Genomic DNA, 27,593 nt, shown 5'->3' with positions numbered 1-27,593 from the left:
AATGGCATTTTCAGGTATTCTATAACCTTTTCAGGAGATCAGACTTAGCAAATATCAGACAGATGAGGGAAACGGTCCTCATTTTATAGGTAATTAAATTAAGTCACACAAGCCCACAGCCTATCTAAATTCTAAATAGAACGATATGTATGACAGAGGGGCAGCCAAGCAGTAGACTTGGACATGACAGAGAAAGAGATCACACGAACCACTTTGGTAAGCCAGAGCTGTCTTCAGGAACAGAATTTGGGGTAGCTGAGAGATCACCTGCCAAGAACTTATCATTAATTTTAAAAATGAAACTCTGAATATAACACAGAGACAGACAAGAAGTTTTCAGGCAGGCAGGGACTCAGGGATAGACTTCAGTAGCAGAACAAAAGTCAAAGGTTTGGCGACAGCCAGGCACCGTTGTTCCAATAATAAACATCATCAACTAGCAGTCTAGCAGCATTATGGCTCTGGGCCAAGACAACAAATGCCACTGCCTGCTGCTCTGGCTCTCTGTAGACACTGAAGGAGAGAGGCAGTGGCAAGACTGCTGAAGCAGACATGATCTAACCCACCCCATGAGAGGGAGGCAGCAAGACAGGCTTCAAGAGAAGAGGAGGCCTTTGGCAGGCATTAACTTGGTCAGGATGAGCCTTTGAGGCCAGCAGTGTGAGTGGTGCTCACCTTATCTCAAAGCAGAGTGTGTGGAATTGCACAGGAGGCTTATTGTTAGAGACACCAACTGCTGCACCAGCTCAGCTTGAATTGTGCATTTTAATAACCTCTCCTACCACTAAGAATACTAGTTGTGGGCTCCTGGACCAAAAGGGACAAGTCCAGCCAAATATGCATCTTGTGGGGTCAGCCAGATAGCTGGTCCCCATGCTCTCCATACTATCCTCCCTGCATCAAGACCAAGAGAGCTGGTCTTGTGGTAGCATGCATGAATTGTCCCCTTTGCTAAGCAGGCTCCACCCTGGTTCACATCTAAATGAGAGACTACTGTGAGATATTTCCCTAAGGGGACGGGGACGCTCTGAGAAGAGTACTTCCATGTTTGCATGCAGAAGGTTCCAGGTTCCCCCCACCCCCAGCATCTCCAAGTAGGGCTGAGAGAAACTCCTGCCTGTAACCTTGCAGAAGCCGCTGCCAGTCTGTGTAGACAATAGTGAGCTACATGGATTAAGAGTCTGACTCAGTATATGGCAGCTTCCCATGTTCCATCTGGCTGCTCTGTTACTGACCACTGCCCCAATGGTCTCTGTACACACAACCTGACCTCTGGAGGTCCAGCTGATTATGGGTATTGGGTGGGTGGGGGGTGATGCTGTTGCCGAGTGCCGTCCTCCTACTCCCACAAGCCCAATTTCATCTGCACCATGTAGATCCCTCTCCACTGACTTGCCCTTTCATTGGAAGAGGGAACTGGAATAAAGTGGAACACTTTAGTTAACTTGCAAAAGACATGACTGCATGTTCATAGTCACTAAGGAAAATTCTACGCACAAATAAGTAATTTGTGCACAAGATCATTTAGTGTTTTTAGACTGTTAGCAGTTTACAACACTTTCATAGGGTGGAATCCCTTTGACATTCTTTCATATCTTTATTATTATTATTATTATTATTATTTTACAGTCAGACAGGTGTTATTGGCTGGTTTGTTTTATCCAGACATCGAGTCCTTCCCAAGGACCTGGGATGCCAGAACTTTATTGTCAATTGTTATAGATATCGTCGCAGAATATAGGCTCTTCCCAGTAAAGCTGCTTTTTGTAATTGGCTGGTGGTGATTTCTGTGGCCGCTATGGTGTTGAGGTGCTCTTCAAGGTCTTTTGGAACTGCACCCAGGGCACCAATTACCACTGGGGTTATTTTGGTCTTTTTCTGCCACAGCCTTTCCATTTCAATTTGTAGATCTTTGTATTTGGTGATTTTTTCTATTTCTTTTTCTTCTATTCTGCTATCCCCTGATATTGCTATGTCGATTATTTTGACTTGTTTTTCTTTCTTCTCGACTACAGTTATACCTGGTGTATTGTGTGGCAGATGTTTGTCTGTTTGTAGTCGGAAGTCCCATAATATTTTTACATCTTCATTTTCTTCCAACTTTTTCAATTTTATGGTCCCACCAATTTTTGGCTACAGGTAGCTTGTATTTTTTGCAGATGTTCCAGTGTATCATCCCTGCTACTTTGTCATGCCTTTGTTTGTACTCAGTCTGTGCGATCTTTTTACAACAGCTGATTAGGTGGGCCACGGTTTCATCTGCTTCTTTACAAAGGCAGCACTTGCTGTTTGTGGTGGCTTTTTCGACTTTTGCTCTTATTGCATTTGTTCTTAGTGCCTGTTCTTGTGCAGCCAGTATTAAACCCTCTGTTTCTTTCTTCAAGTTGCCATTCTTAAGCCATTGCCAGGTCTTGGTGATGTCTGATTTTCCACTTATATTGTGCAAATATTGGCCATGCAGGGGCTTATTTTTCCATTTTTCTGCTTGGTTCTTGATTTGTTCTTTCTTGTAGGCCTGCTTTGTTTCATTGGTGTTGAATAGTTTCTCATTATTGACCATTTGAAGTGCATCTTCTTCACTGTCCTTGATATATTCTTTAAGGCCTCTTTTCTCCTCCTCTACTGTTTGATGGACTTGCAGCATTCCTCTTCCACCGGAGCTGCGAGGGAGGTATAGCCTATCGACATCACTGCGGGGGCGCAGAGCATGATTGATGGCCATGATTTTCCTGGTCTTACGATCTAGCGTCTCTAGCTCTGCCTGGGTGCAGTCTATTATTCCTGCAGTGTATCTGATAATAGGTATAGCCCAGGTGTTTATGACTTGTATGGTGTTCCCGCCATTGAGTTTGGACTTGAGGATTTTTCTAACTCTCCTGATGCATTCACTTCCAATTTTTCTTTATTATTATTATTTTTATTATTATTAATTCGATTTCTATACTGCCCTTCCAAAAATGGCTCAGGGTGGTTTACACAGAGAAATAACAAATAAATAAGATGGATCCCTGTCCCCAAAGGGCTCACAATCTAAAAAGAAACACAAGATAGACACCAGCAACTGTCACTGGAGGTACTGTGCTGGGGGTGGATAGGGCCAATATCTGTATTGGTTCATTGGTAGCGCAACATTACCAACTCAACATTACCAGCCTAATTTTCTCAGATAAGAAAACAAAACTCCGTGAGAAGTGTATTTAGTAGCCTAGCACAAACAACAGGTCACATTTCAACCTTGGAAACAAAATCATTGCTGTAGAATATTCACTGCCTCCACACCTATTTAGCAAACCTTTCAAGAACAGTTGAATTTCAGAGTTACAAAACAAGGCGAAAGAGGCTGTTCAAAACTCTAAAACAGTTAAAATTATGAAAGTTCTCCCTATCCACCTGAAGCCTAGCCTTGCCCTCCCACTCAACTTCCCTTTTTAAAAAAAACTGTCAGAAAACCCTGCATGCTGAGAGTTCATGATTCTTCTGGACTTTTCTGTTAAGCCTCTGAGAAAACATCCTGAGACTACTTACAAGCCCTAGGATTTTATTTTATTTTTTTGGGGGGGAGAGCAGGGATAGAAATTCAATCAAGCACCAAAAGACAAGGTTGCAGCCTAAAATGATGCAAGTCTTTTAAAAACAAAAACACTTTACTACTTGATTCTGCTGATTGGCCCCTAGTGCCATTTGTAGTACAAACTAAAAGAGATGGGTGTGGCCACATTATTTGTCCTCATGCCTACTCCGTTCATGTATGAAGAGGGAGTGGAGCAGTGTTCCCTCTAACAGGGATTCCCAGATATTGCTGACTACAACTCCCAGAATCCCTAGCTGCAATGGCTTCTCCTTGAGGATTATGGGAGTTGTAGTCAACAACATCTGGGAATCCCCGTTAGAGGAAACACTGGAGTGGAGATCCTTCACCTTCTCTTCCCATGTTCCATTGCTGCTGCAGTTTTCTCAGCCGACTCAGAAACCAATCCCAAGGTTTGCCAGGGTGGGGAGGAGAGTGTCAGAAGCAAATGAGCATGAGGTAAGGCAAGGAAGGGCAGGGCAGAGGAGAAAGCTCCCCTCACCCACGAGCTTTCAACTCATGGAAAATCAGGACACAGACATGCAACACTTTAGATGTGAACGGAGCAGAGAGGAATAAAGATGAGACAACTGTCTGCTTCATCTAGTTGGGCCCATTTAAATAAAAATAAGGAATGAGTTCAGCCTAAAACAAAATACAGCTCTAGTATGATTACTTGATCACATAAAACTGCTACCATAAGCCTATTATCAAGATATAACCCCTGCTAACTTGGCAAACAGGCACCTTTTAAAGTGTTGATTCTCTTTATTTAGCGGGGGGAGAGTAACTGGCCCTATCCACCTCCAGCACAGTACCTCCAGTGACTGTTGCTCATGTCTATTTTTGATTGTGAGCCCTTTGGGGACAGGCATCCATCTTATTTATTTGTTATTTCTTGGTGTAAACCGCCCTGAGCCATTTTTGGAAAGGCGGTATAGAAATCAAATTATTATTATGAATCATCATCATCATCTCCCCCTGGCTCAGGCAACCATAATAAGGCCATCAGGTGTGTCACTGGTTGACCTCACCAGGCTTAACCAATCAAAAAGTCAATTGCTCGTAGCCTCAGAATAGTGCTGCAAGGAGAAACCAACCAGCTAACATATCTAAGTAGTGCTACGATACTGACATACGATAAATAAATAAAAATATCTCACATCAGGTAAGAGAAAAGGGTCATTTTGGAGAAGCAGAACACGCAGTTCGTCCTCGTTGAGGCCTGAGAGTTCATGATTCTTCATGACTTTTCTGTTATCCTCTGAGAAAACTTCATGAGAGTACTTACAGGCCCTAAGAGAAAAGAGAAAATCACAGTCAAACTAACAATAATACCTGTCACTATGATGGATTGGCTTGTGTGGAGTGAGATGTATATACTCCCAAGGATACTTCCCTTGTACAATGTCCCCAGTTCCCTTTTTTTCTGTTTTATTTGAAAATAAACACAATATAAAACAATCAAAGTAACAAAGGAGAGAAAGAAAGTTATTAAGTTTTTCTTTTTTTCTTCTAACAAATATGGCTAAGCAGGAGCTGCGTTCTTTCCTGGATCTCCATGCCGCTAAATACTGTTCAACTTTGTGTGTAACTACACTTGCAATGACCAGGGTTCCTTCCAGTTGGCAATAAACTCTGAGATATGAAAAGCTCATGCACAACTTATTCTCACACTCCTGCAGGCTTCCATCCTCTTTCCCTGCTCTTGGAGTTATTCTCTCATTTTTTCTTAATTAATTTTTATTTTATTTTAAGTACATACATTCATTACACTTACAAAGCGAATAATTTTTTTAAAAAACCAAAAAACCACACCTCAGACCAAACCCCCCTCATACTTAGAAAAACAGGATCTAGTACTGAAAAAAGGAAGTTCGTGGGCTGCTAGAGTAAGGACAGCTAGTCTTGTGGTGGCAAGTGTGACTTGTCACCTTGGCTGAGCAGGGTCCATCCTGGTTGCATATGAGTGGGAGACTAAAAGTGTGAGCATTGTAAGATATTCCCCTCAGGAGATGGAGCTGCTCTGGGAAGAGCAGGAGGTTCAAAGTTCCCTCCCTGGCTTCTCTTTGCTAACTTGGCAAAGAGGCACCTTTTAACATGATGATTCTCTTTATTTAGCAGGGAGAGAGTAACTGGCCCTATTCACAGTCAGCACAGTACTTCCAGTGAGTGTTGCTGGTGTCTATCTTGTGTTTCTTTTTAGATTGTGAGCCCTTTGGGGATGGGGAACCATCTTATTTATTTATTATTTCTCTATGTAAACCACCTTGAGCCATTTTTGGAAAGGCAAAATAAAATAAAATAAGTAGAGTAGAGTAAATAAATATTTCCCTCAGGGGATGTAGCCGCTCTGGGAAGAGCAGAAGGTTCCAAGTTCCCTCCCTGGCTTCTCCAAGATAGGGCTGAGAGAGATTCCTGCCTGCAACCTTGGAGAAGCCGCTGCCAGTCTGTGAAGACAATACTGAGCTAGATAGACCAATGGTCTGACTCAGTATATGGCAGCTTTCTATGTTCCTGTGTTCTGTGTTCCTATCCACAGTTGCAAATCAGGAGTAAATTTCTCCTGCCAGTGCTGTATAATAATTCTTTTGACAACTCCCCATGCACAAAGGATCCATATTTCTTGAAATAAAAAATAAATTCCATACACTGGGGATAGAACCTAAAAGACCATAAGCATTTTAAACAAACAAGGCCTTATTAACAACCTTATCAATTTCATACAAAATTGAACAGGAGGACAGACCCAAACCACATCAGTATTAGTATCAAGGAGATGAGGCTTGCCATTGACTGGGCAACGTCATTTTGCATCGATTACACCTACAGGAAAAGAAATTCAACAGAATTTCTTATTAACAGAATTCATAGGAAGTACAGAATTTCAATGGCCTTTTTATTAATTGCTTGCAAAGGTGAAGTAAAGAACAGTTTTAAATTTGTAGGATCTCAATTTCATACATTATTCATTTTCTTGAATAATTACCATTTTATTGACTAATTACCATATAGCAGAGAAGGATATTCTGCTTCTTTTGGCTATGATGTCATTTTTTAATTATTGCTCTGATTACTGAGTATTAAAAATCTGTTGAGGACAATAATAATTAAAATTATTATATTCAGAAATCTTCCCCCCAAAGAACCCAAGAATAATTATTTAAATCTTTCATCCCTGTATCCTTTGGTGTGAAAAGTAGCTCATTTAAGTGGCAGAATTGTTCATGCAAAATTTTGTGGGTAATTGCTAAGTATGACTCTATTTTGCATAAACATCCACAAACCAACTCTTCGAAATATATAGGAGATATAGTGATGACCTGAGCTCCCTGAAAGAAGGAAATATATAGATATATAAAACAAACACAATTTGTAAATAGTCACACCCAGTGAGACCAAGAAACAGAAAGCAGAACGCAGCTGTACATAAAGAGGTGATTAAGTTAAAAACAGGCTGTCAGTGGGACAGGTCTGTCTGTGGTGCGCGGGACAGACTTCGCCTCCATCCCAATAGTGTTCCCAAGTACATTAGGAACATAGGAAGCTGCCTTATACAAGTCAGACCCTAGGTCCATCTAGCTCACAGTCTACACAGACTGGCAGCAGCTTCTTCAAGGCTGCAGGCAGGAGTCTCTCTCAGCCTTATCTTGGAGATGTTAGGGAGGGAACTTGGAATCTTCTGCATGCAAACATGCAGATGCTCTTCCCAGAGCAGCCCCAACCCTTGGGGAATACCTTACATTCAAATATCTCCCATTCAAATGCAAACCAGAGTGGGCCCTGCTTAGAAAAGGACACAATTCATGCTTGCTACCACAAAACCAGCTCTCTTTCCCTTTAATTTCTTCCACATATCACTGACTTCTGCAGAAAACCATAAAGAGAATGGAGCAGTTGTGGTGCGAGCAAAGCCCCTCTTTCCATTGGACACTGGAGCAGGTCCAGATGATATTTTCCAACTGGACACACTTCGAAATGATTAAGACATGACTGCACCCATTGCTCTCCCCGACACGCAGCATGATGTTCCTTAATTACATGAAGGCATAGTTCTTCCAAAGTCCCCTTTACACAGGCTCCAAAATACCAGTTGGATCTGTAGCACATGTAGAGCGGCAGTTTGGGCAAACCACCACTCACATGATTAAGGAACAGTGCACTGTTGGAGGTGGGGGAAAGAAGATATGCATACCCATTTCTTGATCATGGAGGAGCAGGACCAGTCAGAAGGTAACATTTGAATTGGCCCACTGACAGGCATTCCACAGGAAGGTGCTCCGTGTCCACACGTATTTAAAATATTTATACCCCTCCCAGTACACTACTGATTGCGGGCAGCTTACAACATTAATAAAATAGATATGACATAAAACAGTAAAAATTCATAAAAGTCAAAAAAATTAAAAGGCCAAGCTAAAACCACCTTTAAAGCTACAAATTATAAACATTTGAAATTAAAAGTTATAAATAAAAAGCTAAAAGCTAAGAAACCTACCAGATATAGCAGTGGATAAAATATTAAGACGCCTCTCTGTCTTCAACTGTTTCTTTAAAACATGGCAAACATGTGAACACAGAGATGCGTTGCACTCCGCAGGACTGTCACCTTCCTTGCAGACACACACTCCAGCCACCATACTGATGAGCAGTTTGCTGGTAAATAGTAATTCCTCAGATATTCCCCCTGCTCCAACCCCAATTTGAATATTCTGCTATTTCAGCTCAAGATACACTTACACTACCCACACCTAAGAGATTCTGTTTATGGCAGATTCTAGTAGAGAGAACAGCTATGGGATCTAAGGGTGCAAACCAACAGCTGAATCGGATTTTGCTCCTGGAAACAAATTCCACTCTGCGTTTACCCAGAGGAACTGAGTGCAAAGTTCGATTAAAAGGATGATTTGGAAGAATGGCCCTTGGTATTAGTGATTGTGGGGACGGGGGAAGGGAAGGGAAGGAAGCACCCACAATGCCTGGGGCCCAATATTCTGATAAACCCTTTTTTGTACTTTATCCAGGACTAGATTATTACACCTTGAGAGAGTTTTACTGGAGCAAAAACCATGTCTTACATACATAGATATATAGTTGGGGGCAGGATGCAAGCTTTATCTCTTCCCTCATACTAGTGTACACACCAGCTGAGCAACAACTTAATAATTCACTTTGTAGCTCTGTTCTAACCCACAGATGCTTATGACAATACATTTATAGGCTGTTAAGATAACTTTGCTCTGCTGTTTTTTTTCTGCTCGGACTAACATAGCTACCCTTCTGGAATCGGGTCATACATTCATTAAACCAAAAACCTCCAGTTGAAGATGAGAGTTGAGATGCTTTAAATTTTTACTTGTGCTCAGAATTGTGAAGATTGCAAGTTAAGGTGCCCATCCGAACTTTTGCACCATAGAAGTTAGCAGAGAACAATCTTGCACCATTTTGTGTGTCCTCACCCTGCCACACCCCATCTCCTGTTCCCTTGTAAGTGCACTTGCAACCCTACTACTGCCACACAGACCCTTTACAGGTCCATCCACAACCTCGCCACAGCCTTGCAATTCCTCATAAGTCCATTGCCACCCTGAGGTCACTTCACATTCCCTCACAAGGTGTCTCGCCATCTCAGTAGAGGGAGAAAACATTCCTTTTCAAATATGTGCTATATAATCATGAAACAAGACTGTATTCTGGAGAATAAGTATATTCCTCAGTGTACAGGGGAATTGGCAAACGCCAACAAAAGAGAACCAGCTGTTAATAAGTTCATCCTATTTCTGTCTCTTCTCTTTAACTTGCAAACATTTTGATAGATTAGCCATTATAGAAAAATCCCACATTTTTTTCTGACTGTTCTTTCATACTCGGTGTTGTGGATTGTCTCCAGCATTTTGTATAGAGAGCTCTAGTTGCAAGAAGCAAAATAATAATTTATTTTTATTATTATTATTATTATTATTATTATTTACATTTTATATCCCGCTCTTCCTCCAAGGAGCCCAGAGCGCTGTACTACATACTTAAGTTTCTCCTCACAACAACCCTGTGAAGTAGGTTAGGCTGAGAGAGAAGTGACTGGCCCAGAGTCACCCAGCAATTATCATGGCTGAATGGGGATTTGAACCCGGGTCTCCCCGGTCCTAGTCAATAATTAGATCATTACTATTTGCCAACAAAATAATGCTGGATCCGAATGAATCCAATATGCTAACCTTGGCTCCATTCGTTTCTGCATGTTTCCAAAATTGTTTCACTACTAGACAATTCTGAGAAATATGGAAGCAATCCATACATCTATGTACTCTTTCTGAAAGGGATGAAATCTAGGGAAGACCTCCTAGAAATTAACTACCATAAAACTAAAATCATGATCTTCCCCAAAAGGTCCAAAATTCACTCTTGGTAGCTAGATGGACATGCATTTGAGCAGGCCCCATGCTTTAAATATTTTGGGGTAGTTTTTCACTGTGGCAGCTCTAGGGCAGCACACAGGGAACATGTGGTTCAAAATGCCCAGAGGAGCTCTACCACCATCATCAAATTCCTGCATACAAGAGGAAGTCATAACGTATCTGCAGCCCTCGACCTGTTCTTTGCCAAACCACTAGCCCAGCTTCTTTATGGTGCACAAATGGGTCCCTTCTCCCTTCCACAGCTTTGCACCACTGGGATGCAATCCAAATTCCTGTGGGCAGTTCTTCCAAGTTCCAAGTTGTGTCTCTAACACCACTCTGCGCTTGGAGACAGGCCTGATCAAAATGGAAGCCAAGGTGTGGGTGGCTATTCTCAGTGATTGGCTCAAGACTATCCTTTCGCCCCCTTGGTCTTGCTCCCTTAACCTTCTGTGAAGACTACCAATCTAAATGGAAATGATCAACTGAGAGAAAAATAGCATCCTTGGGCCTTTCCCCCTTGATTCTCCTTAATATGGGCTATGATCAGGCCAAAGCCTCTATCAAACAGAGTATAATGGATATAGAGTGTCAAGTCGATTTAAGCAGGGTTGTGAATTTTCTCATCAGTTAAAAGTCTTACATATTTACCCTCCCTGCTGGTGTCATATCTTGCTTAATTGGCAGTCTCAAAACATAGAAAGGCATTCACCTTGGCATGCTGCCATGCCCTCCCTTCAGCTGTGCTTGAAGGCCATTTCAGAAAGATCCCACTCGTAGAGACAATGCCATTGCAGCTCTGGGTAGATTGAAACAAGTGAGCATGTCCTACTTCACGGTTTGTATTACAGAGACATTCGCTCTTCCTTTATCCACCCATTGCTATGCAAATACCCAGGACGTTCAAGCCCGATTTATGTTTCTATGCTGCTTTCTGACACTAAGCCCACTATTACATAGAGTGTTACCAGATTCTGTGCGGCAGCGTTCAAAATCTGTCAGACTCTGGTAAGCGGTAGGTCCAAGCAGCACTAGTCTGACCTCCTGCTGGCTTTTGCATGCTATAATGTGTTCATCCAACACAATGCACCATCTGAAAGTATGGTCCTCCCACTTTTTTTCGCAACAGCTTTGTGCGCTCTCTCTATATGGTCATACAGTCTTGCTGTATTTAGCACTTAGGCTTTTATGTAATTTGTGTAATCACCCCCTGCATTGTATGCTGGTCTATGACCGTAATAAAGGTGATTAATTGAGGGCTCTTATGGATGGAAAACTGGAGCACTTGCAGGTGCAGGCTCAGGGTAAGCCACAGATATATTGATGTTAAAAAATTTTTTGAAGAAAAAACCTTAAGGGAGAAACCCCACAAAAAAGTTCCCATACAAGTCAATGGGATGAATGTTCACCAACTCAGAGTGATAGGTAAGGTAATGGAAGGCAGGTAATGGAACCAAGCAGGGCGGGGGGAGAGGGCTTGAGCAAAAAACAGATGATTTCTCATACTCCCTCTCCCTCAAAACAATCACAATCCCTTCCGCTTCTGAGTGGGAAAGCTGATTAATAGTCTCGACAGCAGAAAAGAGCCAGCATGGTGTACTGGTTAGAGTGCTGGACTAGGACTGGGGAGACCTGGGTTCAAATCCCCATTCAGCCATGATACTTGCTGGGTGACTCTGGACCAGTCACTTCTCTCTCAGCCTAACCTACTTCACAGGGGTGTTGTGAGGAGAAACTTATGTAGTACACTGCTCTGGGCTCCTTGGAGGAAAAGCGGGATATAAAATAAAATGTTCAAACTCTGGCTGCCATGCCAATCAGGCAAACCTGTTCAGTTTCTAAAGAGAAAGGAGTTTGACACACAATCTCTGGGTGTTATGAAGTACTGCCCTCCCAGATGTTGATGTGCACGTTTTGAAGGAATTTCCTCAACTCCCCAGCTTAAATGAGAACACTGGAGGTTCAGATAACCAGAAGAAAGCCCACTCTGTAGCAGTTATACAAAAGTGAGGAACCCTGCTTCTTAACATTAACTCTTGAAGCTTTAGGGCTGGATGAAAAGCACCCTCTTGGTGCTCAGTTGGGACTGATCACCAGTGCCCCCACCACAGAAAACAGAAAAGGAAATTTGCACATGAAGCAAGACTCAGGCTATAGGAGGAACTCCTGGTGCTAATTTCTGGGTTTTTTCACCCATACTCAGCCACAGACTCGGGTAACATATGTACACCACGGAAAGCCAGCGTGGTGTAGTGGTTAGAGTGGACTAGGACTGGGGAGACCCGAGTTCAAATCCCCATTCAGCCATTAAAAAAAAAACTAGCTGGGTGACTCTGGGCAAGTCACTTCTCTCTCAGCCTAACCTACTTCACAGGGTTGTTGTGAAAGAGAAATTCAAGTATGTAGTACTCCTTGGAGGAAGTACTGGGCTCCTTGGAGGAAGAGCGGGATATAAATGTAATAATAATAATAATATACAGCAATCTTTTGTTGCACGTCATTTCCAAAAGTTTATACTGCATGTACTATGTATTTTATTTATAGCAGGGATGGTATACCACTTAGATATGGTTTAGTAAGAATTTTCTCAGATGCTCACGTTAAGTGAGTTTTGCCCACTAGTTCACAGATCTTTCCACATATCCATAAGAATATTATCCTCTATGTCCCGAGTCTAGCATATAATATATTCCATCGCCTGTTCAGATTCACATTTAAATTATAATCCATATTTGAACAACAAACGTGTGTTACAGTTTGGATCAGCCTGACCACCAGCACCATTGACACAAGTTTCTCTCTCTGTTTGGTTAATACTGGTTTCTGCCACAAGAATTGCCTCTCATTCCTCTTTACACTCACCCTCTGCCTCTATCAGGCCTGTAGCATCTCCCTCTGATGTACTTCTTGCAGATGTGAAGGCGTTCGCATCCCCCACACTCATTTTTCAGGCACAGCCGCACAGGGGACATAGCCAGCACCTGGCATGAGGTGCCCTGTTGATTTACCAGAAACCTTTCCTTCCCTGCATCCTGCAGGATCTGTTCCAGCTGGTGCTCTGACAGCCCCAGAAACTGAGGGATCCGCTTGTAGTCCAAACATCCCCCTTCAGAGCACAGGATCTTGGTGATGAAGCTACACACAGCAGGATCGGACATGATCATTCTCTGCTCTTTCTACCTCTGAGTGAAAGAACTTGTTTGCCTGCATGACCAGATGAGGCTCCACCTTTTTTCCCCCTTCAGCTCATAAGAGAATCGAAACTGAAGGCAAATACAACTCCCTAGCAACTAGCAAAGGTATCTTGGATAGATGTATAACATGAACACATACACGTGTTAAAAAAATAAAGAGTTATCTTGAATTATGAATCAGAATGCATCTGGTCAGATAGCACTGAGTAAGTTAATTACTAATCACTGCCCAGACTGGTTTGTATTGTGTTTGCTTTTTGTTTTGGTTTTTTTGAGATGAATGACGAGACATTAAAAAACTGTTAATGTTTACATTTGGTTTTGATTTGTATGTTAAAGTAGGATTTTATTTTGGGATTGTTTGTTGCAATCCACCTTGCAAGTCTATTTCAGACTTTAAGGTGGGATTTAAAAAATCTACAGAATAAATAAGGGCATGATCAATCACTGTTACCACAGTACAAGCTGTACATGGAAAGCCAGCGTGGTATAGTGGTTAGAGTGCTGGACTAGGACCAGGGAGACCTGAGTTCAAATCCCCATTCAGCCATGAAACTAGCTGGGTGACTCTAAGCCAGTCACTTCTCTCTCAGCCTAACCTACTTCACAGGGTTGCTGTGAAAGAGAAACTCAAGTATGTAGTGCACCGCTCTGGGCTCCTTGGAGGAAGAGCAGGATATTAATGTAAAAATAATAATAATAATAATAAATACATGGGGGCAGGGGTCCCTCTAATTTTTTTCATCAGTGAGTGGAATGAGTTTTGTTCTGGGCAGCAGTATCATAGCAGTGTGCATGTGATTATTATAAGAACTGAGGTGGGTGCAGAGGTGCACCTAGCTAATTTGGGGGCTTGATCTAAAGGCCTCCCCAATCCCCACCCACAAGATAAGCTGCAATGCATTATTTCATACATGCTCAAGGAAAGTTGGAAACTTTTTTTGTATTTTTAGAAGAAAATATGAATAAGATACTTCCCACTGACCTGCACATACCACATTTTGCATGCAGACCTGCCACTTAAATTAGCTCAATGCACTATGGATACAGTGAGCAGCTACCGCCTACTGCCCCTTTTCCTTAGGAAAATTTTGCTGATACAGGAATGGTTCATCTCTATTTATTCCTATTTTGTTTTTTTTAAAAGGAGAAGGCAGCACAGAAAAAAACACTGCATAATACTGAAGAGTTTCCTTTCCACATTTCCTCTTATGCAGAGCAGATTAACTAGGTATGTATTTTATCACATTCCTGAAGTCCTGCTGGTTTCTTGTGTCACAGTTTCTGAAGTTATACAGTATACACTAAATCTCTTTATTTAGCAGGGGGAGAGTAACTGGCCCTATCCACCGCCAGCACAGTACCTCCACTGACTGTTGCTGGTGTCTATCTTATGTTTCTTTTTAGACTGAGCCCTTTGGGGAAAGGGATCCATCTGGGGAAAGGGATCCATCTGATTTATTTATTATTTCTCTGTGTAAACCGCCCTGAGCCATCTTTGGAAGGGTGGTATAGAAATTGAATTATTATTATTATTAATGGTGATGATGTTGACAACGACAATAATACACACACACACACCCCTATCTGAGAAATATTTCCTTTGAATAAATATAAAATATAACTTGAATGTGCAGTTTATCTTTGTTTCCTTATCTGAAGGTGAGGAAAGTATGGGGGGGCAGTTATTCTGGCATAGTATATCTAACGTTTAAAAATACACAGAAGTTATAGGTAACTGTCTGTGTCTATTTGTAAGAAATCCTAATGGAGAAGGAGAATTTATTAGGAGCAGGGTAAATATCTGTAGTCCGTGTGCTTTTGAGATTTTGAGAAGTTTTCCTCCAGCTGGATGTAAGCAAAGTAAAGAGGGATGGATGGAGGGAGAAAAATCAGAGCTTCCTTATCATGCCCTGATCTCCTCCACCCCACCACATTTCACCTTATTTCCATTTTGCTGCTGGAGAAAACTCAGGCTTGGGTATTTAGCCCCCTCAAAATGGAAAGGTTTCCACTGATCCCACGCCAAATCGGATTGGTTTGGGGTGCAGAAAGAGGCTACCTAAAGGTCGCTCTGCAGATGCTTCGGAAGCAGGGTGGAGAGAAAAGGTTGGAGAACAGGTTGGATAGCTCTGTTTAGAGATCAGAAAGGAATTCTCTTTCCTCCTCCTCCACCCCACTGCCCAAGGACATAATAATGTTGAGCCTTTCCTGGAAATGCATTACTCAGTGCTGGCCCCCCAGATAACAACAGCAACTATTTATATACCACTTTTCAACAAATATTTCCAAAGCGGTTTACATAGAGAAATAATAAATAAATAAGATGGATCCCTGTCCCCAAAGGGCTCACAATCTAAAAAGAAACATAACACAGATACTAGCAACAGTCACCGGAGGCACTGTGCTGGGGGTGGACAGGGCCAGTTACTCTCCCCCTGCTAAATAAAAAGAATTACCACATTAAAAAGGTGCCTCTTTGCCCAAATAGCAGGGGTGACCTGCTAAGATAAGACAAGGCAGCTTGTCTTACCACTTTCCAGGCAACTGCTTGTCTCTTGCAGGGGGTCAAATATAATACAACGCAGCTCCAGCCACCTCTCCCCCGAACTACCAAACCCCGCAGAGAAGAACACCTGGCTGGCCTCACAGTGTATAACTGGAGTCCTGCTACTCCCTCGCAGCCCGCTCCCCTCCCTCCACTCACATGCTGGCTCCCAATCCACGTCACGTCAGTCACCCCTTCACGTGCTCTCACACACAAACATTTAGGTTCCTCTCATTCACAGAGCAGTCTAACTGGGACAAGGGTGTGCTGACACTTAGGAGGAAGGGGAAGGCAGCAATCTTAGACAAACATGCCCAAGCAAGCCACAGTAAACTTTACGGTGCTTACTTCTGAGTAAATGTGCATAGGATTGGACAGCCCAGTGTCTCAATCTCAGCAGAGGGAAGCCCAGTGGTGGTGGTGGGGATTTTGCAGCCACCAGCAGCAGGGAAGAAACAGAGGCAGATTGCAGTCAGCGGGGGGAGCAACAGTGGAGATTTGGGGAGCAGGGACTTGGGAGTTGCAACAACTTCGCAGCCGCCACCAGCAGCCCATCACTGTATGGGGCAAGGACAAGACTGCGTGATTGCTTTAAATTGTTGTACAGCAGGGTTGAATTTTGAGTGCAGCCACTCAGCCATGCTCCTTAGAGGGAACACTGTATGGGGCAGGGGGGGGAGATCAAAACAGAGTTCACAGAAGTCCTATTGCCTTTATCCTTCACTTTGGCTGGTGTGTAGGGGGTGCACGGAACCAAGTTTGGCACTTCAGTTTGAATTGGAACCCAATTCAAACCGAACCGCCAGTCCATGAGCCAGCAGTGAGGATTTCCCTTTTCAAGCAAAGAGGTGGGCGTATCCTTTAAAAGTCTTAACGCTAGTGGCTGGAGGGGCAGTGAGGCATCTTTCTGGCTTCAGCTACTCCGCTAAACCCCGCTGGTGTTCCCCACCCGCAGCAGCATGGGTCGGTGGTGGCCTGGTTCCTGCCTCAATGCATCCGTGGAGGCCATTTGTGTGACCTCAGCGGATGCAAATGGCTTCCAAACATGCTCAGAGGTTGGAACCGGGCCACTCCCAGCCTGTGCTGCTGGGGAGGGGGAGTGCCAGTGGGGTTTAGAGGAGCTGCCAAAACCAGTAAGGTGCCCTCTCACTGCCCCTCCCAGTTGCCCTTAGAGGACTTTTAAAGGATCCCCCCAACCCTTTGCTTGTAAAAGGAAATCAGGAGAGGATGGCCCTCAAACCAGGTTGAACCATTCCGTATTGGACTGGGCCCTGTCCAGTCCCAATTCGGGCCAGCCACCTTTTTTGAAGCGATTCAAAAAGTCCGATTGGTGTTCACTGCAGCACTCTAGCCATACTCTGGGATGTGAAGCAGGGGAAGAGTCATAGCTCAGTGGTACAGCAGAAGGCCCAGGCTCAATCTCTGGCATCTCCAGCTAGGATGAAGAAGGACCTCTTCCTGAAACCCTGAAGAGCTACTGCCAGTTAATGTAGACAATACTGAGCTAGATAAACTGATATCTCATTCAGAATATGAAGATAAGGAACAGTGGGAGCCCTCTACTGCAGAGAAAGGATTCCTGCTGTTTCTTACCTTCTCAAAAATGGCAGTGGAAATGAGACCTCTGGGGAAGAGATCTGTGTGGTGCTGGGTGTCCTGCTCACCAGAGGGCTGGGGGCCTTCACCACTAGTGAGCTGGCAAGTGGAACAGTAGATGCCAGAATGAGGCTGTTCCTCCAGTCAGCTCACTCCACCCCAGGACCACATACCCAGAGTGAGGGGAGAAAACTCTACTGAGCCTTTAACTGGTCTGTCTAGACCAGGCCTGCTTAATTTAGCCCCCCCCCAGCTGTTTCTGAACTACAACTCCCATAATCTCCAGCCAAAGCAGCCAATAGCTAGGGATCATGGGAATTGCAGGCTAACATCTGCAGGAGTGCCAAAGTTGAGCAGCTCTGGCCTAGGCAGTTAAATCGGTAGAGGTTCTTTTTAAATCGGTAGAGGTTCTGATCTTTTTGTTCCCCTAACCCCCAGCCCTAATCTTTCCCTTTCTCCTCCCACCCCAGATTTCCCTTCTCCTGGGCACATGAAACACTTTGAGGAGCAACTTCTCCTCCTGCCCCAATGCCTTTCCCCTCCTCCTCCTCCTCCCCCCCAGCCCATTTTTCCCTTCTGCTTTGTGTGTGAAACATGTCAAGGAGCAATTTCTCCCTCGCAACGCCTTTCCACTTCACCTGCTCATGTGGGGGCAGTGGTTCACACTCCATGTCTCCCTCACCGCATCTAATTTTCCGCTTTTCCTACCTGAAGGTGGGCAAAGAACAGAGCATCACAAAATGCAAGACCACACTTGCTGTTGCTCCCTTCCTGATCTCCTGCAGGCAAGGAGAGTGAGGAAAGCAGAAGCCATGAGGGAGTTGAGGAGAAACCTGGGAAGGGAGGGTGGCAACGGAAGACACTAGAACAGGTTACAAAGCAGTCAGTCAATCTATAAGCATGTTGGCAACAATGCAATGATTCACAGAAGCCAGCAGGATTTGTCAAAATAAATCCTGACAGACTCATTTCTCTCCCTCTCTCTCTCCCCGCCATTGAACTAGTAGCTTAGTGGATTGTGGGAATGCTGAAGACATTATCTATCTCAATTCCAGCAAAGTATTTTAAAAGTTCCCAATGATGATATTTCAGTTACCAAAGTGAGAGCTAGATTATGATACCATCACAATTGGTTGGCATGCTTAAAGAGTGCTCATCAATGGCTCCTCAGCCAACTGGAAGGTTTCATAAGGGGTGCTCCTGGGCCCAGGGCTCTTCAACATTTCTATCAGCAACTCAGGTGAAAGGCTGAAGGGAATACAAAGCTGGGAAAGGTAACAAACACTTCAGAAGGCAGGAATAAATTTCAAGATGGCCTTGAGAGCTGGGCTGCAACCAACAAAAGGAAATCCAGCAGAGACAAAGCAAATTTCTGCACAGACAAAACAACTCAAAATGAAACTCCAGTATAGGATGGGGGGCATCTGGCATAAGGGGAGCACATATGAAAAGGATCTCACGATCACAGTTGATCACAAGCTAAACATGAGTCAACAACATGATGCAGATGGGGAAATGGCTAATGCTGTTTTATGCTGCATTAATAGAAACATAGTTTCTGAGCCATAAGAGGTAATAGCTCCATTTTATTCTGTACTAATGAAATCTCATCTAGATATTGCACTGTACTTATATAGATAAACTCAAAAAGGTTCAGAGGAGGGCAACAAAGATAGCCAGAGAGCACAGAGAAGAAAAGACTGAATAAGGGTACGATAAAAGTCCCTGAAGGGCTGAGACATAAGCCCTGTTCAAACATTATGTATTTTATTTATTTATGTGTATGCCTTTCTTCCTCCAAGGAGCCCAGAGCGATGTATATGGTTATGTTAATCCTCACAACAACCCTGTGGAGGTAGATTAGGCTTAGATATAAGTGACCAGCCCACAGTCACCCAGTGAGTTTCTTGGCTGAGTGGGGATTTGAACTCACGACTCTCCAGTCCTAGTGTAAGAAGTCTACACACACATACAGGTTTGTGTGTAAATGACTGTACATGTGTTCATTTTAAAAGTGTATCTGGTTACAGGTCCCCTCAAATGCAGGCTACAGATGTGAAATGTACTATTGTATGTGCATTCAAAACAATGTGTGAATAACTGTATGTGCACAGATCCGTATGTGCATTGTTTGCACATGTATTGAACATGTGGATTAGGTCACAGAAGAGGTCAGAGACTTGTTCACTCCTGCCCTGAGAGCAGGACCACATCTATTGGGCTTATTACAGAAAAGGATAATTTCAGTTGAACATTAGGAGAAGATTCTTAACGACAAAATGCATTTGAAAATGGAACCAATTATCTAGTGGGTGTACGGTGGAGGTCTTCAAGCAGAGAATGGCGTTTAAGCTATCTGTTGGTGCATTCTAGCTCTGGATTTCCTGCATCAAGGAGAGGGTTGGACTAGATGGCCATCAAACTCCTCCAGATATGAAACATCACAGACCGAGCAATGTATTCACTGGAGGAAAATACATGCAGAGGTTAGGATGACATATTTTACTTATTTGTATATCCCTTTAGGGCCAGTTTTGTCCCCAAGAGCACACAAGGGTTAAGTTGCGGCTAACAAGCGTAGACCAGGGACACTATCAATCCTTCATTTTTAAAAATGAAAGAACAAATTGTGCCATTGTTGAAAGTAGACAGCAGGCCTGTGGGATCCACAGAACTGAAGAGATTACAAAGGATTTCACCATCTTTCAAATGGTGAATCATGTGAGCATCACAGGACCTACATGGATGGTTCGTCACCAGGTTTCTGTTAAAGATTAAGGCAATTATTTTTATAATAAAGACCGTTTGACATTAAACATTCAGCATAAGGGCAGATAAAAATTACATAAGAGCCTAGCCTAGGGTTGAGGACTGACAAAGTGGAGAACACATCTGATCACAAACTTTAGCTTGTTAAGTACATTCAGAGGGAAATTCTCTTCCACAGTCAGCTTTAGTATTAATCCAGTCCACTTTTAGTTTACAAAATATTCCCAGAAAACATCATCCATTCCCAAGCCAGGACCTGGTAGTTTTTGTCAGGGCTGAGAAAGGCAGATAGTTATCCTTGGGACTGGAGTTTTGAAAGTATGTGTGTCTCCACGCTAACATATACGTAAGTTCCAGTCAAAAGTACTGGCCACCCAATTTAATCTGGTTCTTGAAATTAATTTGCTGGTACTCATATGGCAAAACCTAGCCAAAAATTCAGCATTGGCAGGACCCACGAATCCATTTAACTGCACATGTAACTCTCCCACAGAAATAAATACAGTTTAAAAGCATTTAATTGATTTTTGGCTGGACTTTGTTCATAATAAAGTGAACTATAAGTCCTCATAACTTATAACATATTAAAACACGTGAAATAGTTTGACTTATTATTGTACACATTTATAACACACCTAGAAATAGCTTTTGCAAGGTGGCTTACAGAGAAATATAAAAATTAAAATATCTAATCATCAATTTTTTAAAAGCCAACAAAAATGTAATTATTCAAAGGGATAACCATAAAAACCCATCTTAAATCTCAATGCAATCTTATGCATATCTACTTGGAACTAAGCCCCATTTACTCTCAAATTAAGCATACATAGAATTGCAGCCTTAATCCAATTTCTAATTTAAGAGCCAGCAATTTTTTAAAAATTAATTATAAAATGTTACCTGTTAGAACATCAACATAGCTGAAGTGAAATCAGAGAGCTATTCTTTACCAAACCTAAGGAGCCAGCATGGTGTAGTGGTTAGAGTGCTGGACTAGGACCAGGGAGACCCGAGTTCAAATCCCCATTCAGCCATGATACTTGCTGGGTGACTCTGGGCCAGTCACTTCTCTCTCAGCCTAACCTACTTAACAGGGTTGTTGTGAGGAGAAACCTAAGTATGTAGTACACCGCTCTGGGCTCCTTGGAGGAAGAGCGGGATATAAAATGTAAATCATCATCATCATCCAGAGAGAAAAAGTTAAGCACTTTTAAGTCCCAATGAATTTCAGTTGGAGAGAATGAAATGTACTCATTTTTTTTCTATTGAAACTAACGGAATCGATAAGCACTTACTTTTGGCTAGGTTGTCACTTTACTGTAGCGAACAGTAAATACAATAAATGACAGTTTTATGGTAAAAATGCAACAACCAACAACAAAGACACAGTTTGAAGCAAACCCAAACAAACAACGAACTGAGCCAGATGGGGTCAGATTTGGCCCAGGGGCGGGGCGCAGGGACAGAGCGCCGGTAGTTCTCGGCTTCTCTGGCTCTTGAGGTGGGCGTAGCCATGGTGGCTGCCGTGGAAAGCGCGCCGCCTACACTTCTGAATTGGCAACTACATCCCTGCCCAAGGGTCTCCGTGCAAAGCCCCACTCTAGATCACCCAGAAAGTGTCGGCTACATTGTATACGCCCCACAGACCCACCAATCGCTTCATTCAGGCCCCACGCTCCATTGATTCCCAAGCACCCCCGCTCCTTCCCTTGCTCTCTTTTGCGCTCACCGGCTTCTGCATCTCCGCATAAGGTTGAGCTTGCAGAGGTGGAGATCGTCGCAGCCCTCACACGTCTGCCGGACGCAGACTCGGACGGCGGAGACAGCCAAGACCCAAGTGGACCCCTCTTGCTTCAGCTTCAAGAATCTCTCCGGCCCCTCATCCTCCAGGATCTGCTGTAGTTGCTTCTCGGAGAGCCCCACGTGCTGGGGGAGCTCACTGTACTCCAGGCGGCCCCCTCTGGAGCACAGGACCTTTGTGATGAAACTGCAGACGGCAGGGTCGGACATGCTCGCCGCTTCTCTCCACAGCCTCCAGTGAGTGAACGAAACCTACCAGAGCGCTTCTCGGGCCTCGGCTTGCAAGGGAGAATCGAAACTGAAGGTCTCAGCAGGAGCTGGGCGTGGCCAGGGTGATGCCGACTGATCCTGCGAAAAGGAGCGCAAAACTGTTTGCAAGCGCGTGCGCAACGGCTTGTAACTTTGCTCCAAGGGCGACTCTGGGACTATTTTTCTAAAACAAAACAAGTTTTCTTTTTCTCAAAACTGGGAGAACAGCTTTTTCTCCCAGGGGCCCTTGGTATAACGTAAGATCCGCTTGGCATCTAGCAAAGGCCAATCTAATTTAATAATCAGATTAATGTATTAATATTGGTGATAATTAATGAATAGGTTATTATTATAAAAATTATTTAATTATTTCTTTCAACTTTAATCATGTTATTGCAGATAACATGGTAATTAATTGGCGTTGACATGATAGGTAATCAGCGTTGCCAATTGGGAAGTTCCGTTTTTGGAAGCAAAAATCGCTTGTCCCTTAAGGACACTGTTTGATATAGGAAGATGCTCAAAGGCATCCAGGCTATTCCCACGATCGATGGAAAGCACACTAAGGGAGCCTAGTCTCCTTCCCGTTGATCATGGGGACCACCGGGCTCGCAGGTGAGCTCGGTGCTCCCAAGATGGCTAGCCCACCTAGAACACCCTCCCCTTAAATGAGGTTAACAGAGTGAGTGAGCGCGTAGTGTAGTGGTTAGAGTGCTGGACTAGGACCGGGGAGACCCAGGTTCAAAACCCCATTCAGTCATGAGACTAGCTGGGTGACTCTGGGCCAGTCACTTCTCTCTCAGCCTGACCTAATTCACAGGGTTGTTGTGAGGAGAAACTTAAGTACGTAGTACACCGCTCTGGGCTCCTTGGAAAAAGAGCAGGATATAAAATGTAAAATAATAATAATAATTTATCTGCTCATTGTAAGAAATTAGACTTCGGAATTCTCCCTTCACATGTGGGGAATGGAAAACTCAGAAGTTCTTAGAAGTCTAAGTTCTTTGCCTTATGCTTAGCTTAGCTTTTTTCTTATGGTTAGAAATAGAAAGTTAATGGTTTGTTATTTTTATAATACCTCTTCCTGTTTCTCGCAGTTACACGTTGTGGTTGTTTCTCTATTCGAATCTCTTGCCTTTCACTCTTCCCTCTTGCGCTCCTTCCTCTTCTCCCACCCAAATCATTCAACAGCCAGCCCCTCTCTTATGCTTGATTGTGGAGTCACCCTCACAATCCTGCTTCCCCGCTCCACCTAACAATGATTGCTCAGAAGAAGCCACACCACGGATCACCTATAACCCAATTTGTCACCTCTTTTGGCATATCAACCCATTGGTAAATTCTTGAATGTACATAAATGAAACCTGCAGAAACTGCATTATAGGTGTTTTGATCAAAACTCATGCAAACATTGTGGGTTTGGGCATGTCCTGTCCTAATGTCTCCGAAGTAAGATCTAGACTAAATTGGGGGAGAGTTCTGTCATGTCACCCGAAATACCATCGTTTGACATTTCAGTCCGAAAAAGCACCTCATGACATCTTGGAAACATGCTTGGACATAGCACACCTGTTATCTCAGGCCCATAAAGCCTGACTCTTCTAAAACCAATGGCAAGCACACTGGTCAACTTGGCCATAGAAAAAAGAAAATGCCCTATCCTTTGTCTAACATCATGTGTTGCCGCGGCGCATGGCGACACGCGAGTAGACCCTCAACCGGGAGGCTGTAGCCAGCCTCTCAGCCTCGGGGGTCTCTCCAGGATGCCCCGTGCACTCATGCGGGGCATCCTGGGATTTTGCCAGGATCACGGAGCTGGCAGTCATGTGGGCGGCCAATTTGGCCACCCCAGGGCTGCCCATTGATCGTCTGTGGGGAGAGCGGGCTAAGCCTGCTCTCTCCGCAAGCCCAGCAGAAGCTCTTCTCTCTATCATCTCATACTGTGCCAGAGGAGGCAATGGTAAACCCCTCCTGTATTCTACCAAAGACAACCACAGGGCTCTGTGGTCGCCAGGAGTCCACGGCACACTTTACTGGGTGCAGAACCTCTCCCCGCCTCAATGCATTTGTCTGGATGAAGTCCATATTGTAATGTGAAAGAAACAACAAAGTTCACAAAGGAAGCCCCAACTGCTCTGCAAACTTGCAGGAGCTATTGACTGGGTTTAGTTACAATTTGCTAATTATTCACTTGTTCAAATGTAAATAGAACAAAAGACCATGAATTCTTTTGAATATCTGTCTGGCTCTCAGACTTGGCTGGGATGAGAGCAGTTACAACCTTCAGAAATTTCTTGAAAAATCACCCTTTCCCCCAATAACTTTCTCTTGTCTATACCGTGGTTAGAGTTGAGAACGTTAGAGCAACCTATTACTTAGACAGGTGAAAGATGACCCAAGGAGAAAACAATCAGGTAAGGCATATGTTTCTTAAATAATAACAATAATAATAAAACCTGGTTAGCTTCCTGCAGGGTGGATTTGATTTAAATCAAACTGATTTAAATCACGATTTAAATCACGATTTAAATCACTAGCAGGGTGGATAAAAATAAAAAAAAATCCTATTTAAATCAAAAAAATCCTATTTAAATCAAAAAAATCGGATTTGATTTAAATCAGTTTGATTTAAATCAAATCCACCCTGGCTTCCTGTATGCTTTGAAATCAGATTGGTTGTAGATATGTACTTGTCGACACTGACTTGATAGCACAATCAAATTGCTTTGCTGGTTTTTATTTTATTTCCTGGTTAGAACTTTGGCATGGTGATTGGCAAGGTAATTCATATGCCCATATTTGCCCACTTGTCTAAGAAAGAGTTTGAATATCTTATTGAGATTATAACTGTTGTTCAAAGGTATACTGATTAGGGATGTGCACGGAACCACGGAGGCACGGTCCAGCACTGGGGGGTATGGAGCTTTAAGGGCAGGGGGATACTACTTACCCCTCCCGCTGCTTTTCCCCCTCCGGCACTTGACTTTTTGCAATGTTTCTGGGGCGGCAGCATTCCTCCCTGCCGCCCCTGCCCATGTCGTTGCCCGGCAAACAAGGAAGTTGAGTGTACGCATGCGCCCGTTGCAGCGCGCACCCATCGCCACCATGAGCACGCGTCGCAAATGTCACACGTTGCGTGCACACGCAACGTGTGACGTGTGTGGTGCGCGTGGTGGCGGTGACGGGCGCGTGCTGCAACGGGGATCCCTTAGGGGGATGGGGCCATAATTCAGTGGAAGAACATCTGCATGTTTGCATGCAAAAGGTCCCAGGTTCACTCCCTGGTAGCATCTCCAGGGACAGTAGGGAAGAACATCTGTTGAGGGGGGGGGGCTGGACTGTTGCTGCCAGTCAGAGCAGACACTACTGAGCTCGATGGACCAATGGTCTGACTCAGGTTAAAGTGTTACAGGATCTTGATCCCAGATCTAACAGTGCACACACACCCAGTTTGTTTTATACCCTGAGTGGAGTGTTTGGCATGGTTGGCGTGCCTATGAGGAAATAATCCAGGAATAAGCAGTTTTAGCAGTGGAGTTTGGAATAACATAGGAAGCCCTAAAGAGGGAGAAGCATGGCAAATATGTTTTCCTCCCAGGAGAATCCAATACAGACTCTCTGATCCATTAAAACCAGGCAGACTGCACGGTTCATTCCCAACAGCCTGAGACCCCCTCTGATGCAACCTCCATTGCTCAGATCCCTCCAGAACAACATTCCTGCATTCAAGTATCTAAATGGCCCAGTCTCCTCTTGTATCCATTCTATTGCCCCAGGGAGATTGGCTCTTTTGCCTGTCTCCATCTCCTATATGGGTTTCTGGCACATTCTGGAAGCTCTTTTTTGCCCATAACTAGCCCTCTTTCTTTTCCTGCTGAATTTGCCATTAACATGATGGCTAAGCTATTTACCCATTCTTAGAAGATAACTGCCCAACACCAGTATTTTGCATTTTTGGTCATCAAGATAAGCCTGTTTTCTGTCTGGCATCCTGTAATCCCATTCTTCCTATCCTATTCCCTGACACTAGATGCATATTGAGATGTTCAGTGACTCACATGGGCAGTGAGCACATGACTTGAATGCTGGGAGGGAAGGCTTTCCAAACTCCGCCCCTTCCTGGAAGTGCACCCCAGTTTTGCTCTTCTGAATACCTGGCTTCAGTACATCTCACCTGGATAGCTAACTGTGACTTTTCTTAATTCCCCTGCCAAGCATGCTTGAAGATACATGGATGTGTGCTTGTATGTTTGTGAGTGTAAGTGTTTAAGGACCAGCCAGCCTAGCAGTTTTTAGACTAGAATAATGGGGGAGAGCCCTTGTCCCTTGGGGAAGATAGCCAGATCTTCCTCAGGACAAGAGAAGAGTCTCCATGGGAACTCTCAGTCCAAATGGCTGCCTCAGGAGGCAGTTTAGAGGTTTGTGGGGCTTTCTCTACCCAGCCCGATCTCCTGACAAGGATTCCGATCCTGTGTCGTTCCCAGTTTTAAGCAGCTCCAGTCACCAGAACCCTTCCAAAATGGATCCCAGTAGTTTGTTTGTTTAAAATATTTCTATACTGCCCAAAACGTGTCTCTGGGCAGTCCTAGGGAGCAAGAGGTTACTGAAAGGCATCATCTCATACTGCGCAGGAGGAGGCAATGACAACCCCCTCCTGTATTCTTCCAAAGAAAAGCACAGGGCTCTGTGGGCACCAGGAGTCAACACTGACTGGTCGGCACAAATTTACCTTTAACTTTGCTCCAGTCACCTATTTCCTTGCTATTGGTAGGGTTGCCAACATTGTGTTGGTTGTATGTGGGGTGGGGACTCCAAGAGGGGGCAGGGGCAGGGGCATGGTCACCTAGGAGCGGGGCTTGTTTTGTTTTGGTTTTTTTACTTTTAAAGCCACCACTGAGTGGCAGCAGAGCAGGGACAGAGCTCTCCCGGCCACCTCCCCAACTGTGTATGGCTCTGAAGTGGATGGGGCAGGTGCAGGCAGCAGGGCTCACTGGGGCAGTGCGCTGGTGACAGGCACGCTGTGGCCGATCACTGAAAAGCACTCACTGCCACTGACTCAGTGCAGCAGGGAGGGACAGAGCGAGTCAGAGAAGGTGGGCAAAAGACTCCCTTCCCCAGCCCTGCCTTCCTCCCAATGAAATCCAGATGAGGCAGATGGGCCAATTTCAGGCTTCTGTGCACGTGCGTTAATTATTTTTAATAGTTTTAATGTTTTAAATTTTAAATTGTAATGTTTTAACCTTTTTATTGTTTTGTTGTAAACCACCCAGAAACTTGCATTTTAGGCAGTATGCAAATATGTTAAATAAATAATAAATAAATACTGGACGTTTTTGTTCCCCTCTTCACAGCCGCCTGGAATCTCTGTCTCACTGTTCTTTGCCCCCCTACTATCTTAAACATAAAGTGTAAATGATTAGTTTCTGTTTAGATTATTTTTTTTAAAAAGATCAGCATTAGAACAGCATTTAATA

General features: G+C 43.9%; 1 protein-coding gene across 9 annotated transcripts in view; it reads right to left on the bottom strand.

Annotated features, from left to right (window-relative positions):
* Positions 1-22,232, bottom strand: part of LOC128328250 (protein mono-ADP-ribosyltransferase PARP12-like) — a 52,429-nt gene extending 30,197 nt beyond the window's left edge. For 5 of the 9 annotated variants that reach the window (XM_053258043.1, XM_053258048.1, XM_053258045.1 and 2 more), the window contains exons 1-2: positions 12,826-13,148; positions 4,732-4,864 (exon numbers count right to left, since the gene is read on the bottom strand). In XM_053258043.1, coding sequence (XP_053114018.1) covers positions 4,732-4,864; positions 12,826-13,127 — 435 coding nt within the window. In that variant the 5' untranslated portion in view covers positions 13,128-13,148. Of the gene's footprint in view, positions 1-4,731; positions 4,865-8,066; positions 8,209-12,825; positions 13,149-21,365; positions 21,629-21,721; positions 21,739-21,799 lie in introns of those variants that run through there. The other 4 variants (XM_053258047.1, XM_053258052.1, XM_053258049.1 and 1 more) reach the window with 4 other exon arrangements.
* Positions 22,233-27,593: the final 5,361 nt, after the last annotated feature.

Source organism: Hemicordylus capensis, chromosome 5 (genome assembly GCF_027244095.1).
Source record: "Hemicordylus capensis ecotype Gifberg chromosome 5, rHemCap1.1.pri, whole genome shotgun sequence".
NCBI classification, from domain to species: domain Eukaryota; kingdom Metazoa; phylum Chordata; class Lepidosauria; order Squamata; family Cordylidae; genus Hemicordylus; species Hemicordylus capensis.
Note: the sequence above shows the minus strand (reverse complement) of the source record. Positions and strands in the feature narration are given on the sequence as shown.